The sequence below is a fragment of the Macrobrachium rosenbergii genome, chromosome 10, assembly GCF_040412425.1.
Source record: "Macrobrachium rosenbergii isolate ZJJX-2024 chromosome 10, ASM4041242v1, whole genome shotgun sequence".
Taxonomy (NCBI): Eukaryota; Metazoa; Arthropoda; class Malacostraca; order Decapoda; family Palaemonidae; genus Macrobrachium; species Macrobrachium rosenbergii.
Genome location: NC_089750.1, coordinates 61,169,707 through 61,184,706, shown reverse-complemented (window position 1 = coordinate 61,184,706; position 15,000 = coordinate 61,169,707). Strand labels below are relative to the sequence as shown.

The following is a 15,000-nucleotide window of genomic DNA, read 5'->3' as shown; positions in this document are numbered from 1 at the left end:
ATGTCTGCTTCTGCCAGAGATTTATCTCTTTTAGATAGTGGTTCGTGGTGGTAGGTTTCTGTTTCCTAACATTATGACTTGGGCCATCGATGGTTGGTCTCTTGTTTGTCATTTTTCCATAAGTTGTATTTTAACAGATCTTCCCCATTCACAATTGATCCCTGATCCACTTTTCCGGCCGGGAGCAACCAGATTTGCTGAACAGCGGCACCAATATGCAGTAAATGCCCCTCGCTGTCGAACTTCTAAATTCCAGAGGTCCTTTTTTCTCGCACTGTTGGACTGTGGAACAGTCTCCCTGAGGATGTCGTGCGAGTTGGAACTTCAGAAGTTCAAGCAAAGATGCAACGCATTACTATCCTAGAGCAATTCTCCTTTTATTTTAATAATTTACTTAAATTTTGATATATTTATTTATTAAGTTGTTAATTTAATCTTTCTTTTCTGATAACTGATCTCTTCTTTCTATATTTCCTATTGCCTTCTGTTACTTCTTTCACCATATTCTCTGGAAGCTTTGGGCTTGTTCCATATGAATAGGGTTTTTCTTCCAAATAATAATAATAATAATAATAATAATAATAATAATAATAATAATAATGTCCTGGTAGTTAGGATTTCTAAAGATATAATATAACTTATATAACTGAAGAGTTCTTGCATTGTATAATCTGCTAATACGGATGGTTGAAACATCAGTAGATCTTAACGGTAGAAGAATAAAATTTCACCAGTGATCACATAACAGACTCTTCGGTGAGGCTGAGAGATATCACATCATCAACATCTTAATCAGAGTAAAGAGGCTCTTCTTAAATTTAGGTTAAGAAGATCCAAGATAACCTAGATTGCCCCATCCTCAGTTCTTCCATCTCTCTTATTTTTATACCTGGAGGTATTGTCTCGGTCTCCCGTCTACAGGTAGGCTATTATTTCTGTCAGCATTCAGTTGACTTCCAGGAAAAAAGTACCTCTTCTTATCAGGCGATCTTGCAACACCCGTCGGGTTAGCTCTTCGCACATATACACTGGTTGCACAGTTCTTTGTCCATTTCTGTCCCTGTACTACCAGACTTTTGATTTATTTTCATGTTCCGGTTTTCCAAGGCCCGTTATCTTGTATTTTACTCCCAAACCCTTCTGGGTAAGCTACATTTTCCCTTCCCTGTCCTTTCATTGCTTTATTCTGGCTAAGGTAAAATAAAGTCACTAGCTTGGCAGTCACATCGGCGTTAAGAATTCTTGTAGGTTAAAATCTGAAAATGATTAAAAACAAGTAATAAATCCGCCGAAGTTTCTTCGGCGCAATCGAGTTTTCTGTACAGCCGCTACAGCGTATAACCAAGGCCACCGAAAATAGATCTATCTTCCGGTGGTCTCGGTATAGTACTGTATGAGCCACGGCCCATAAAACTTTAACCACGGCCCGGTGGTGGCCTATCCTATATCGTTGCCAGAAGCACGATTGTAGCTAACTTTAACCTTAAATCAAATAAAAACAACTGAGGCTAGAGTGCCGCAATTTGGAATGTTTGATGATTGGAGAGTGGATGATCAACATACCAATTTTCAGCCCTCTAGCCTCAGTAGTTTTTAAGATCTGAGGGCGGACAGAATAAAGTGCGGGCGGACAGACAAAACCGGCACAACAGTTTTCTTTTACAGAAAACTAAAACGGAGTCCTTCAATCAAACGCCGATGATCATCACATAAACAGCATTTTTTCGCAGACAGTCTTTGAAAATAGCAACAGGAATTCAACAAAACGTCTTTTACTGAAGGACATTCATTGGCTTCGTGGCCAAACCTTTTTCCTCCTATGTATCCTCTTTGTCTCGTAAAAAAAACTTGCAACAGACCTTATGGGCCTGCTGTGGATCACAGTGAAGGCCGATGAGTAAAAAAAAAAAAAAAAAAAAAAATTTATATAACAACGTACGTTGCTAGTGTGGCTGTAAGTGGCAATGGCGCACAAAAAGACCCGAGAGCCCTTATTGAAATAAATAAGGACAGTGGGTTCCCGTCCCGTTGACCTCCTCCTCTTATGTGAAAAAGAGAAAATGAAACACAACATTTCAGCCGAGTGTTGGGTTCATCCGCACGTTTTAATGGCCGGAAATCCGGTCTGCTAAATACCCATTGTTGTAGTTGGGCCATTTTGCATAAGCGAATATTTTGACCTCTGCTTTTTATTTACTTATTTATTTTTTCTTCCTAAAGCGAGGTCTCTTAGGACATATCCAGAAGGAAAGGGAAAATATAACAAGAATATTCGTTTTTTCAAAGTCGTGTGGGAAGGCTCCTTTTCTTTTTTTTTTTTTTTTTTTTTTTTGAAATCGAGGTCTCTGAGGACTTATCCAAAATGAAAGGGAAAATTAAACAACAATATTTATTTTTTCATAGTCTTGTGGGAAGGCTCTTTTTTTTTCTTTATTGTACGAAGCGAGGGCTCTGAAGACATCCAAAATGAAATGGGAACTTAAACAATATTTAGTTTTTGAAAGTCATGTGGGAGGGCTCTTTCTTTTTTTTTTTTTTTTTTTTTTTTTTACAAAGCGAGGTCTCTGAAGACATATCCAAAACGAAAGAGAGAGTTAGAAAATAATTTTCAGTTTCTCAGAGTCGTGTGGGATGGGTTGAGCAACACGAACAAATCCCGGGATTACATTCTCTGAAGTTGTTGAAAGTAAAAAAAAAAAAAGAGTAATTTCCAGAGTGTATGATAAACACGCCTATTAAAAAGAGACATTTTCAGTGACACGAGAACTACAAAGGAATGAAGGAAATTCCATTACCAGAGGACAACTTGAATCGTCGTAAAAGGAGACTAAAGGAGAATTATTCTGAATACAATTTGGAGAGTATTACCATTTTAGACCTAAGGCGATCTTGCATAGAGCCAGTGAATGTCTGTACGACTTAGAGTAATAAAGTAATAAAGGAGAATGGTTTTTCTTATTTCTGCTAATGGTGATAATGATGATAATGAAATAGAAATTATTATTATTATTGTTATTATTATTATTATTATTATTATTATTATTATTATTATTATTATTTATTATTATTATTATTTAAATATAATCTAATGCAATATGACGAAAACTCATTAACGTTTTTGAATAAAAACTTTAAAACAATAAAATATAAAAGATTAGAGTAGGAGAGCTTTGGCAGATTTAGAGAAACCGAGAAGAGAGATAAACGAACAAATATGTGTGTATATATGGTATATATAATATATATTTGTTATATATTTATATATATATATATATATATATATATATATATATATATATATATATATATATATATATATATATATATATATTATATATATATATATATATATATATATATATATATATATATATATATATATATATATATATATATAGATAGAGAGAGAGAGAGAGAGAGAGAGAGAGAGAGAGAGAGAGAGAGAGAGAGAAAGCAAACAAGCAAGCAACTACCACTCTCTTCATTACACAAGTTGATTTCCTGAATCCTAGACAATCTTCCGGCGCACGGACAAAAAAATAGGATTTCCTTCCAAATCTTCTGGCCTAAGACATGCCTTCAGAAAACGCAGAGGAGTCGTATTGCCTCTAAATTAAGGTCGTGTCTGAGAAAGACGCCAATTAGTCTACGAAAACACAATTATGTCTCAACTTTGCCTTTTTTTTAATCGTTACACTTTGAGTGTTCTGCTATTTGGATGTTTGCGCAATAAAATCATCGTTTAGTCGGTTTGTTATATATGTACGTGTGTGCACGCAATAATAATAATAATAATAATAATAATAATAATAATAATAATAATAATAATAATAATAATAATAATTCATATTCCTAATATCACTAGCGCAGCACCATCCAAGGTAATAATAATAATAATAATAATAATAATAATAATAATAATAATAATAATTCATATTCTATTATCACTGCAGCACCATTTTAATAATAATAATAATAATAATAATAATAATAATAATAATAATAATAATAATAATAATAATTCATATTCTGTTAATATCTGCGCAGCACCATCGTTTAATCTAATAATAATAATAATAATAATAATTAATAATAATTTTTTATTCCTAATATCACTAGCTGTTTATCCTTTTTAATAATAATTAATTTAATAATTAATAATAATAATAATAATAATAATAATTCATATTCCTTTTATTTAGCGCAGCTCATCCATGTAATAATAAAATAATAATAATAATAATAATAATAATAATAATAATAATAATAATAATAATAATTCATATTCCTAATATCACTAGCGCAACGCCATCCAAAGTATTTTTGTTTTGGTGTCGAGAGCATATTAAAATCCATTTACTGTAGATTTTGATATATCTACACAAGTCATTGTGGATTGTAACCTTTCATAGTTCTGTTAATATCTGCGAGAACGTTTATCTTCCAACCGGTTTTTATGTATTTTTGTTTCTTTGCAGATCTGTTTATCCTTTTTCATCTGTTGTTTTTAACGTTGTTATACTGTGTACCATTTCATGTTGCGTTTTTATTTTCTCTCCATGTAAATAGCAGTTAAATTCTTTGGAAGCCAACAAAGAGAAATATTGGCTTTGGGTTTGTTGCTTGTGAATGGGAGAACACTGAACAGTGCAACTTCAGTAATATTAATAATGATAATAATAATAAATTATTATTAGTGTTATTATTATCATTAATTATTATTATTATTATTATATCAAAACAAGAATATCAATAACAATAGTAATATTTGTTAAGGAAATTTGAGTGATTTTGCACATTACAAGCATATAATTCACTCTACCTTTATAGACAACGAGGTGCGAATAAAAAAAAATGTTTGGTCGTATGTCTCTTAAAAACTTGTCCATCTGGTAACGTCAATAATCCGTAAACTCGATTGTATATAGAACATTTGTTCATCTTGCAAAGTTCTCCGACTCATGCTGTGGCTTTCCAGACCACTTTGGCATTCACTGATACCCAACCTTCCAGGTACTGGTTGGAACAATATTGCTTAAATTCATCGATCGAAGGACGAACAGTGGAACGAATACCTGATTCTCTGACATTCCTCGGCGTCACCCTTTAAATTGCCGACCGGAACCGATATTGTTTAAATTAAGTTGATCGAAAGAGCAGCGTTATAAGAAAAGTCTCGCTGCCTTAGATTCGTTGCTGGTTACCCATTCCAGAAAATACTCCTGCGCTCCTAGGTTTCATTTGCTGGCTAATATTTTGTTATCAAATACGACGTTCTTGTATTTCATAAGATTTTTTGGGCCCTTTTCATTTTAAGCAAATCTCCAATTAGCAAATTTATTTTGGTGACCTTTAATCAGAGAGAACAAATTTGTAGAATGGACTGACATCAGGTGATTCGTTCTCTGCTTCCTGCGCATTTACCAGGTATAAATTTCTGCATGCACTTTATTATTATTATTATTATTATTATTATTATTATTATTATTATTATTAATCTGAATTATTAATCTGAATGAGGCAACATGAAGAAGGAATGTCGCCTGAAAAAAATAAAATGTAATAATAATGTAAAAAAATAAAATAATAATAATAATAATAATAATAATAATAATAATAATAATAATAATAAAAGTAAATCGCAGAGAAGAGACTAAACGAAATACTTAAGAAAGCACATAAATGAAAATCAGCAGCGATGAGTATGTCAATCAGACAGACAGACAGACAGACAGACAGACAGACAGACAGACAGACAGACAGACAGACAGACAGACAGACAGACAGACAGACAGACAGACAGAGAATCGACACTCACCCAAATCTGAAGCTTGACTCTCTTGTCATTCCTGAAGACCGTTTTAACCTTGAAATCTATTCCTACGGTGCTGACGAAGGCGGAGGTGAAGGAGTCGTCGGCGTATCGGAAGAGGAACGACGTCTTGCCCACCGAAGAATTGCCGATGATCAGCAATTTGAACATGTAATCGAAGTTCTGGTCGGCGGCATCTTTCTGCCAGCGATTATCCTGAGACACCGCCATCTGTCGGGAATAGAGAGAGTTATCAATGCAAACATTCTGTGCTCAGGGTCACTTTCAGGCTGCATAATACGACCACGGTTTCTGGCATTATTATTATTATCATTATTATTATTATGATTATTATTATTGTTGTTGTTCAGAAGATGAACCCTACTCATATGGAGCGAGCCCACAGGGGCCATTGACTTGAAATTCATGCTTCCAAAGAATATGGTGTTCATTAGGAAGAAGTAAGAGGAGGTAAAGGGAAATACAGAAAGAAGAGATCTCGCTTATTAAAAAAGAAAAATAATAATAATAGGTAAAAACAGATAAAAATAAGAATAAGATACGATAAGATTAGTATTAAGGTAATAATGCATTGCATCTTTGCTTGAACTTTTGAAGTTCCAATTGCATGACATCCTCAGGGAAACTGTCCCACAGTCCGAACGGCCTCTTTTAGAATTATGGTCTTGCCGTCAGACGTTTCAGACATTTGCTTGTAGTGGTGGTGAAAGTGAAGTTCACGCATTTCCACCAGCCGTGAAGACTACACTCCTAAAATATCGTTGCGATCGACCTCCCTCGGCAGCCTTGCTGTTCGTGCTTGAGTGACGTAACTTTAGCGAACGTGCGTGACTTCAATTTTGCCACCAACATAGTAAAAGAAAATTTATGTTTTGATGGAGAGTTTATCGTCAAGCTACTTTTAAAATATGCCAGAAAACATACTCGTGTGACACTGACACCGTCTTAACAAGCATCCACGAATTTTGTTTTGCCACGCGTATTGGGTACTCGGCGCAAAGTTTAGCAGCAAATGCGTTAAAAAGATGCCGTAAAACGTGCTCGTGTGATACAATGTCTTTCTGCAACTTCCCCCATTCAGTGACGAAGAAAAAGTTAGAAATTTCTTCCTCGAAGTTCTCCACTCGACGCTAAAAATAACCAGCTTTCTTCTGTTCCTTCTGTCAGTTTTTTTTTTTTTTCATTCTTTTGTTATAAAGCTTCTTTTTCTTCGTATCCTTAAAGGAGATGAGACAGCGGCCGGGCATGGGAACGCGCTAGAGCGACAGGACTGAAATGCAATACAGAAAGTTCTTCCGCCCCTGAAAGCGTCAAGTAACTCTACACCTAATTCACTTTTAAGCTATAGAGAAATTCCATAAGACAAAACTTCTAAACAATGTTTGAAGGAGTTACGAACACTTGTAAATGTGATCAAGATTATTAAATATTTTCTACTCCTTTGTAATTAAATTAACTATGTCTAAATTTATCTTCCTTCTCTTTGCTTATTTTTCTTGTATCACATAATACTTCCTGGATGTTTCCAAAATACTGATAATACTATTAATGATAATAATATTAAATATAGCTGCACAGGAACCCTTCATGTAAAGTTAAATCGCTATAAAGATTTTTCTTCTGGTTTACCTTTTTATTTTATTTTATTCTTGGCACCAGATTTCGTAACATATCACCATAAAGCGTCCCCTCTCTCTCTCTCTCTCTCTCTCTCTCTCTCTCTCTCTCTCTCTCTCTCTCTCTCTCTCTCTCTCAGCAGCGGACTGGGAGTTTATCCTCTGTCAGCACCAGTGATATATAACAGACGCATTTTTATGGAGCATAAAAACCCGATGACGGATGATTTGCTTTTGGGAAGCTGGACGAGGAACAATAGCAGAGGCTTCTCCAATGTCCGAATCGGAAAACAAAAAGTATTTTCGCTTTCTGTTATTGTTACGCTTCGGTATTTCCCCTTTTCTTTTTTCTTACCGATGTGACGGGCGACCTAATGGCCTTATGTGACTCGGGATCAAAGAAAAAAAAAGAAGAAGAAGGGAGTGTCCTTTAGTCTCGAAAGGAGCGACAGACCGCAGACCCTCTTTTAAAGGTTGGGAGAGTGTAAGGACTGAAGAAATCTGCGGCTGAAAAAGAATTCCAACTATTTCTAAAAGGCCAATAATGAAACTACACCCAAAGTAGGTCGGTTAATGCAACACAAACTCAAGGCATAAAAGAGAAGATTATGATGAAGACCATGCTGAAATTTTAAATAATCTGAAATATCCTCTTAGATGACGTCATGTCTCCTCTTTGGACTTCAGTAAAATAGAGCTATATAAACCATTTAATATTTGTTTTCCACTATTCATTATGAGACTCTGGTATCTTCTTCAGGAAAACTCTCTCTGTCTCTAATGAACTTTCTGCAATATTCCCCAAGCTCCAGAATCAGTTTCCGCATAAAATATATTTTAAAATATTGCATAGTCACATGAATACTAAACCAACTTGAAATGCATAATTTGCTCGACCTCAGTAGATTGCAATTCATTATGCAAGCGTTCCACTTGAAATGAAAAATAACATCTGATCTATCAAAAGATTAGTTTTGCTTAGGTGTCGATGGCTCGAAAATTTGACGTGGCATGCGATCTCGTACCAAATATGACAATTATTGTTATTCTTTTATGTTTACCCAAATCATCCTTGTCCTCCAGTTTCCAGCGTCAAGATGTATTTGCTTATGAAAGAAACGCAGAGAACAAAACTGAAAACTATTATTTTTTTTTTTTTATGTTTACCCATATCATCCTTGTCCTCCGGTGTTTCAACGTTGAGGTGTGTTTACAGATATGGTATTTGTTCGTGAAAGAAATGAAGAGAAACACCGATGACTGAGAGCTTATGTTTCACTGTCGATACAAGAGAGGTTATTTACTTGTAGAGGCCCGAAGCCCGGATAAAAGAGGGCTGAACGTAGGGTTAACGTTACTTTGTAGTCTGGTGCAAGCGACAGTGGATTATAATGATACCTGAGAGCTGATAGTCAAAGTAAGTAATATTCAGTGATCTAAGATGCCCCAAAAGCTGACAGAGTAGTAAAGGTAAGTAATGCACTGTGATCTAAGGCTAAAATGTCGTGTTCTTTAGATTTTTCCCTTTGCTTGAGCTCTTCGTCATCTTCCTCTCTCGTTATGCACTTTTCATCTCAACCCTTCCTTGACCCGTGTCATCCAGGCTCTTCTCAACACAAAATGTCCTCGTAAATCCCCACGCCGTGGAGAGTGAGCTGGAGGAAGAAATGATGGCGTTTAAGAGCTCTTGAAACGTGTGTGTGTGTGTGTGTGCGTGTGTGTCTGTGCGTGGCTGCAGTAGGCAGGCGTCTGATAGGCCTAACTGCGTGTTTTTAACTCCTCCCTATGACGTAACGCGAGCTGCCGTTAATTCCCTTTCCAGATCGTCGGTCACAATATGTCCTCGGATGCATATTTGTGCGGAGGCGTCAAGCCTCCAGGGACCCAACAACACCCTCAACCTTCCACCGCAACTTTTATTTCCAGTATTTTCACAACTACAAGGTCCTCGTCGGCAATTCCGGCTGGAAAACCTTGAATTTCCTCGGGCAACTTTTTATTTCCAGTATTTTTATAAACAGAGGGCCCCTCATCCAATTCCAGCATAAAATCCTTGAATTTCCTCAAACATATTTACGCTCTCATACACCACAGCTTTCTCTCTGGAAGGGTTTAATGTGTCAGGACAAGACCTCTTCTTCTTCTTTGTTTCTATTAATAACTTGAAGATCTGCTTTATCGCCCCATCACTCTTAAAGCACCGACCAAGAGGACTTTATGAGGACCCTCTCTTCATCTCTAACCGCTTTCCATTGCAAAGAATAAATCACTCAACAAAATACAGTGAAAATCAATTATGAAAATATAATGCAGATCGCGACGAAACGCGCCCGCGTTATTTAAATGGAAAATTTATAACTGTGTTATCGTGCCTCGTAGCACTTCGCGGCGGATTGACTTTGCCCTTGAGTTATTCGAATATTGTATCTGCATTTATAACACGTTTACGAAATTCGATTTCGTCAATTATCTCTTACAACCCTGCAAGTTGTTCCTTTGTCCGTGGAAAATTGTAAGCCATTTCTTTCTACTTTAAATATACGAATTTCGGAGGGATACGAGAGAGGTGATATTATTGGCTGTTTCAAGTTGGACCTAACCAAAAAAGAAAGGGAAAAAAGGGAATGGTTGGGGCTCTTTTCCCTCAGGCTACTGTTCTCTGCTAGACAGATATTTGTTAAAAAAAAAGAAACTTTAGAAAATAGACCGTCTGATATTTTCCCTTAAATCTTCTCAGACTGCCTTGGGCATGCTTACTAATCATAGTGCTTTTCGCAAACTCACAGAGGGCGTGGCTTTCATCTGTAGTATTACGACTTTAGGTTCGAAAGTGTATACCAGTAAAATCTCAGTTCGCTGTCATATCAACTTGCAGTCATCATAATTGACGAGGAAGAATAATGAATTTCATCACACAACTATAATTATAAACAAGTCTGTTATGTTAGAATCTGGCGTTATCTTTAAAAAGGATAAAGAGTTTGGAAATGTGTCCATTGCCTCTATGAACTCTGCCGCTCAGATGATCGAGAATATGTTTGTGTTGTTTCATAATTATTCATTTTATATACTGGCTGGCAGAAATTGCAGATCTTGTTTTGTTTTCATTGAATAAAAAATTTTTAAATTACATTTCGGTTAAGTTTGTAATATACAGAAAATAAGAACGGTAGCACATTGAGATCTCCAGCTGAAAATTTTCGAAAAATTATGAAATCAATACATATGAAATACAGCAACCGAGAAACAAAGACTACAACTTAAATATAACTCGCAATTAAAAAAATCTATGCGAGATTCACGAAAGAGAAATGAAAGATGGAACATGAACTGCTTTTTAATAATTATTATTCTAAATGAACCTACAACACGATTAAACGCATGTCCCATTGTTTTTTTATCTTACAAATTTATTCCTGTTGAACACAATTTTAGGATCGGAGACATTCAAAATTATTTTAAGGTGGAGAGTTGTATCTCCTCGTTTCGTGTTCACAAGAGCAGCGGGTTTTCTGATGAACAAAAAAACGTTTTCCTCTAAGATAACTCATTAGGATCTTCAAGTGCAGAGGAAAAATGCTGTTTAAAATGAAGGAGATATATCCTACTTCAACACCACATTAGAAAGTGGAAATGGATGGGGGAAAATAAGGAGGAATATTTTTCTCATGTACAAGAAAAGCCAGAACTAAATTAGACCTTGTAGTGGAAGAAATGTCCAAATGGCGGAAAAATACTCCTGTTTTCTAATGAGTGAAGTATTTTCCAATTATTGGAAAATAACTAAATCGCGATTTATTAAGTAGGAATTTTGTTTTCCAATCTATGAAAAGGACTAAATTATACCTTATGATGAACAAAAAAAAAAGTTTCTCACTCTAAGAAAGAAACGACATCATATTTCTAACGAAAAGGAAATATTTTCCACTTAAACGTCTAACTACAAACCCGAAGCGCAAGAGGAAAAGGAAATGAATTAGGTTTGTTCATAAAAAAATTTCCTACCGTAAAAAAAATTACCTAGATTATTTTTGCAATGAAAAATTAATGTTTTCCCTGTCGATGGAAAAGTGTTTTGCAATGAAAGAAGTAGAGTCCCTCTTGAGAAAAATAAATTGTATTCTGCAGCGCAAAAAGGATGATTTCGAAATTGCGAAAAAAATTTTCCAACTTGGATGGCAAAATCAAATCATGTTGTGAAATGAGAGAAGAACCGTCTTCCACTGGGCGAAAAAGCAGATTCTGTTGCAGTGAAAGAAAAAAAATTTCCTGCTCGAGGAATGAAAACCTGCTTTGCAATGAAAGAAAAAACTATCCCACTCCGAGAAAAAAGTGTTGTTGCAATGAAAGACGAAACATTCAGCCCGTGGACGAAATAAAATTCTGTTGCAATGAAGGAAGAAACATTTCCCACTCGGAGAATAAAAACTGTTGCAATGCAAGAAGAAACATTCCGCACTCGATTAAAAATCCTATTGCAACGAAAAAAAAAGAAATATTTTCCCACCCGGAGAAAAAAAGGAAACCTGTCCCACTCGGACAAAAATTTGTGTTACAATGCAAGAAGAAAGCGTTTCCCAGCAGGAGAAAAATTCTGTTACAATGCAAGAAGAAACATTTCCCAGCCGGAGGAAGTCCTGTTACAATGCAAGGAGAAATATTTCCCAGCCGGAGAAAAGTCCTGTTACAATGCAAGAAGAAATATTTCCCAGCCGGGGAAAAGTCCTGTTACAATGCAAGAAGAAATATTTCCCAGCCGGAGAAAAGTCCTGTTACAATGCAAGAAGACTTGTCTGTTACAATGCAAGAAGAAATTCCATCCTAATGCAAGAAGAAATATTTCCCAGCCGGAGGAAAAGTCCTGTTACAATGCAGTCCTGTTACAATTAAAGAAGAAATATTTGAGAGCTGATGGTCAGCTCAGTGGTCTGGTTAAACTATTTTAATAATAATAATACAATGCAAGAAGAAATATTTCCCAGCCGGGGAAAAGTCCTGTTACAATGCAAGAAGAAATATTTCCCAGCCGGAGAAAAGTCCTGTTACAATGCAAGAAGAAATATTTCCCAGCCGGAGAAAAGTCCTGTTACAATGCAAGAAGAAACATTTCCCAGCCGGAGAAAATTCCTGTTACAATGCAAGAAGAAACACTTCACACCCGGAGAAAAAAAATCCTGTTGCAATGCAAGAAGAAACATTCCGCACTCGATTAAAAATCCTGTTGCAACGAAAAAGGAAATATTTCACACCCGGAGAAAGAAAATATTCTGTTGCAACGCAAGTCCTGTTACAATGCAAGAAGAAACATTTCCCAGCCGGAGAAAATTCCTGTTACAGCTGGAGAGAAAAAGTCCTGTTGCAATGCAAGAAGAAACATTGCAAGAAGAAACATTTCCCCCCGGAGAAAAAAGTCCTGTTGCAATGCCAGAAGAAACATTTCCCACATGGAGAAAAAAATCCTGTTGCAATGCAAGAAGAAACATTTCCCACACGGCGAAAAAATATTCTGCTGCAGTGCAGGAAGAGACATCTCCCAGTCGGAGAAAAAAGTCCTGTTACAGTGCAAGAAGAAACATTTCCCATTACAAAATAAAACTCAAATAAAAGAAGAACCATATCTGGCTTTAAAAAAAAAATCTTTGCGACGAAAGAAGAAACATTTCCCACTCAGATGGCAAAACCAAATCTCGTTTCGCAAAAGAAGGAAAATTTCCCACCAGAAAGAGAGAGAGAGAAAAAAAGAACAACGAATCGTCATCGAGAGAATGAGACAGAGAGCAAACTGTCGAGAGGGATCAGTCATGTGACGAGGGGAAGGCGAAAGTCATTATCCTCTGGAAGAGTGTCAGGGAGAAGCTTAAGTGTGTAAATCATCAGAGGAAAAACGATCTGACTTTCGTTTCGAGTGTTTGTTGTTGTCGTCAGTTTTGATATTGAGCGCGCGTTATAATTTCTTAGTATCCAATAATTATTTTTCATTTATGAATTTTGAATTTTTAGTTTCTGTTTTGTGAAAATTAATATATATATTATACTGGTAATAATTATTTTTCATTTATGTATATATTAAATTTTCTAGTTTCTGTTTAGGGTCGTGTCCGCGAATTTTGTTTTGCCTCTGTTATGAAATTTAATATATACTGGTAATTATTTTTCCATTTATGTATATATTAAATTTCCTTATTTTGTTTAGGGTAGTGTTCACAAATTTCATTTGCCTCTGTTATGAAAATTAATATATATTATACTGGTAATAGTTATTTTTCATTTATGTATATATTAAATTTTCTAGTTTCTGTTTAGGGTCGTGTCCGCGAATTTTGTTTTGCCTCTGTTATGAAATATAATATATATTATACTGGTAATTATTTTTCCATTTATGTATATATTAAATTTCCTTATTTCTGTTTTGGGTAGTGTCCACAAATTTCGTTTTGCCTGTTATGAAATTTAATAAATATTATACTGGTAATTATTTTTCATTCATGTATATATTAACGAATTTTCTTTTGTCCCTTACGACCTTTAATGCACATGATTTCAGTATTTCAAAATTTACGAATTATCTTTTCTGTTTTTCATGTAAAACTTTTACGCGTATAAATTTTTGGACGTAATTTGCGATTATCCTGAATGATTTTGCTTTTATCCAATTTTACAGATTTGAGATTATGCGGCTATCTGTTTTTCTAACCACCAGTTTTAAAGGATTTTTCCATGCAAATTTATTTTCATTCCCACTTTTAGAATTATATCTTATATAGGCTATATATTTATATATGTGTATATATATACATATATTATTATAAGTAAGCCTATGTTTGTAATGGTATTTTGAGGGGTTACTGTGTATGTGTATGCCTGTAAAAATACTATTCATTTATATCTAAACAAACCAACACACGTACACGTTCACACACACATATACTGTACAGTATATATATATATATATATATATATATATATATATATATATATATATATATATATATATATATATATATATATATATTATATTATATATGTGTGTGAGTGTTGGTTTGTTTAGATATAAATGAATAGTATTTTTATAGGCATACACATGCACAGTAACCGCTCAAACTATATATTCTGGTCGTCTGCCACTGTAATAAGTAATAAACTGATAATCAACAAAGACCCAGTGGTGTAACCGTCACCTAAGTATTCACAACATACCACAGCTGTCAGCAATTTTGTATAATTTATAGCCTAAACTTTACAGTCGTTGTTGTCTTGGAAGATTTTTCAACAAAATCCATTGTCTGAAAGGTAACCCAGCAAAAATTGTCTTATTAATGAACCCTCTCATTCAAGATGTGTGATTAGCTGTAATCTGTTAATTTGCGCTATTTTAATATACAGTGTATAATATATATGTATATATATATATAATATTTATATTTATATATATATATATATATATATATATATATATATATATATATATATATATATATATATATAATGTATATATTTGTATGTGTATGTATGTACGTACGTACGTATGTATGTATATTTATATATATATAT

The 15,000-nt window shown here is 34.6% G+C and overlaps 2 protein-coding genes across 3 annotated transcripts in view; one reads left to right on the top strand and one right to left on the bottom strand.

Moving 5' to 3' along the window:
- LOC136842679 (cytochrome P450 2L1-like) overlaps positions 1–15,000 on the top strand; it is a 197,898-nt gene that overhangs the window by 85,119 nt on the left and 97,779 nt on the right. The window lies entirely within an intron of this gene.
- Positions 1–15,000, bottom strand: part of Rab3 (RAS oncogene family member Rab3) — a 181,942-nt gene that overhangs the window by 95,572 nt on the left and 71,370 nt on the right. For both annotated transcript variants that reach the window (XM_067110338.1, XM_067110337.1), the window contains exon 2: positions 5,819–6,043. In XM_067110338.1, coding sequence (XP_066966439.1) covers positions 5,819–6,043 — 225 coding nt within the window. The remainder of the gene's footprint in view (positions 1–5,818; positions 6,044–15,000) is intronic.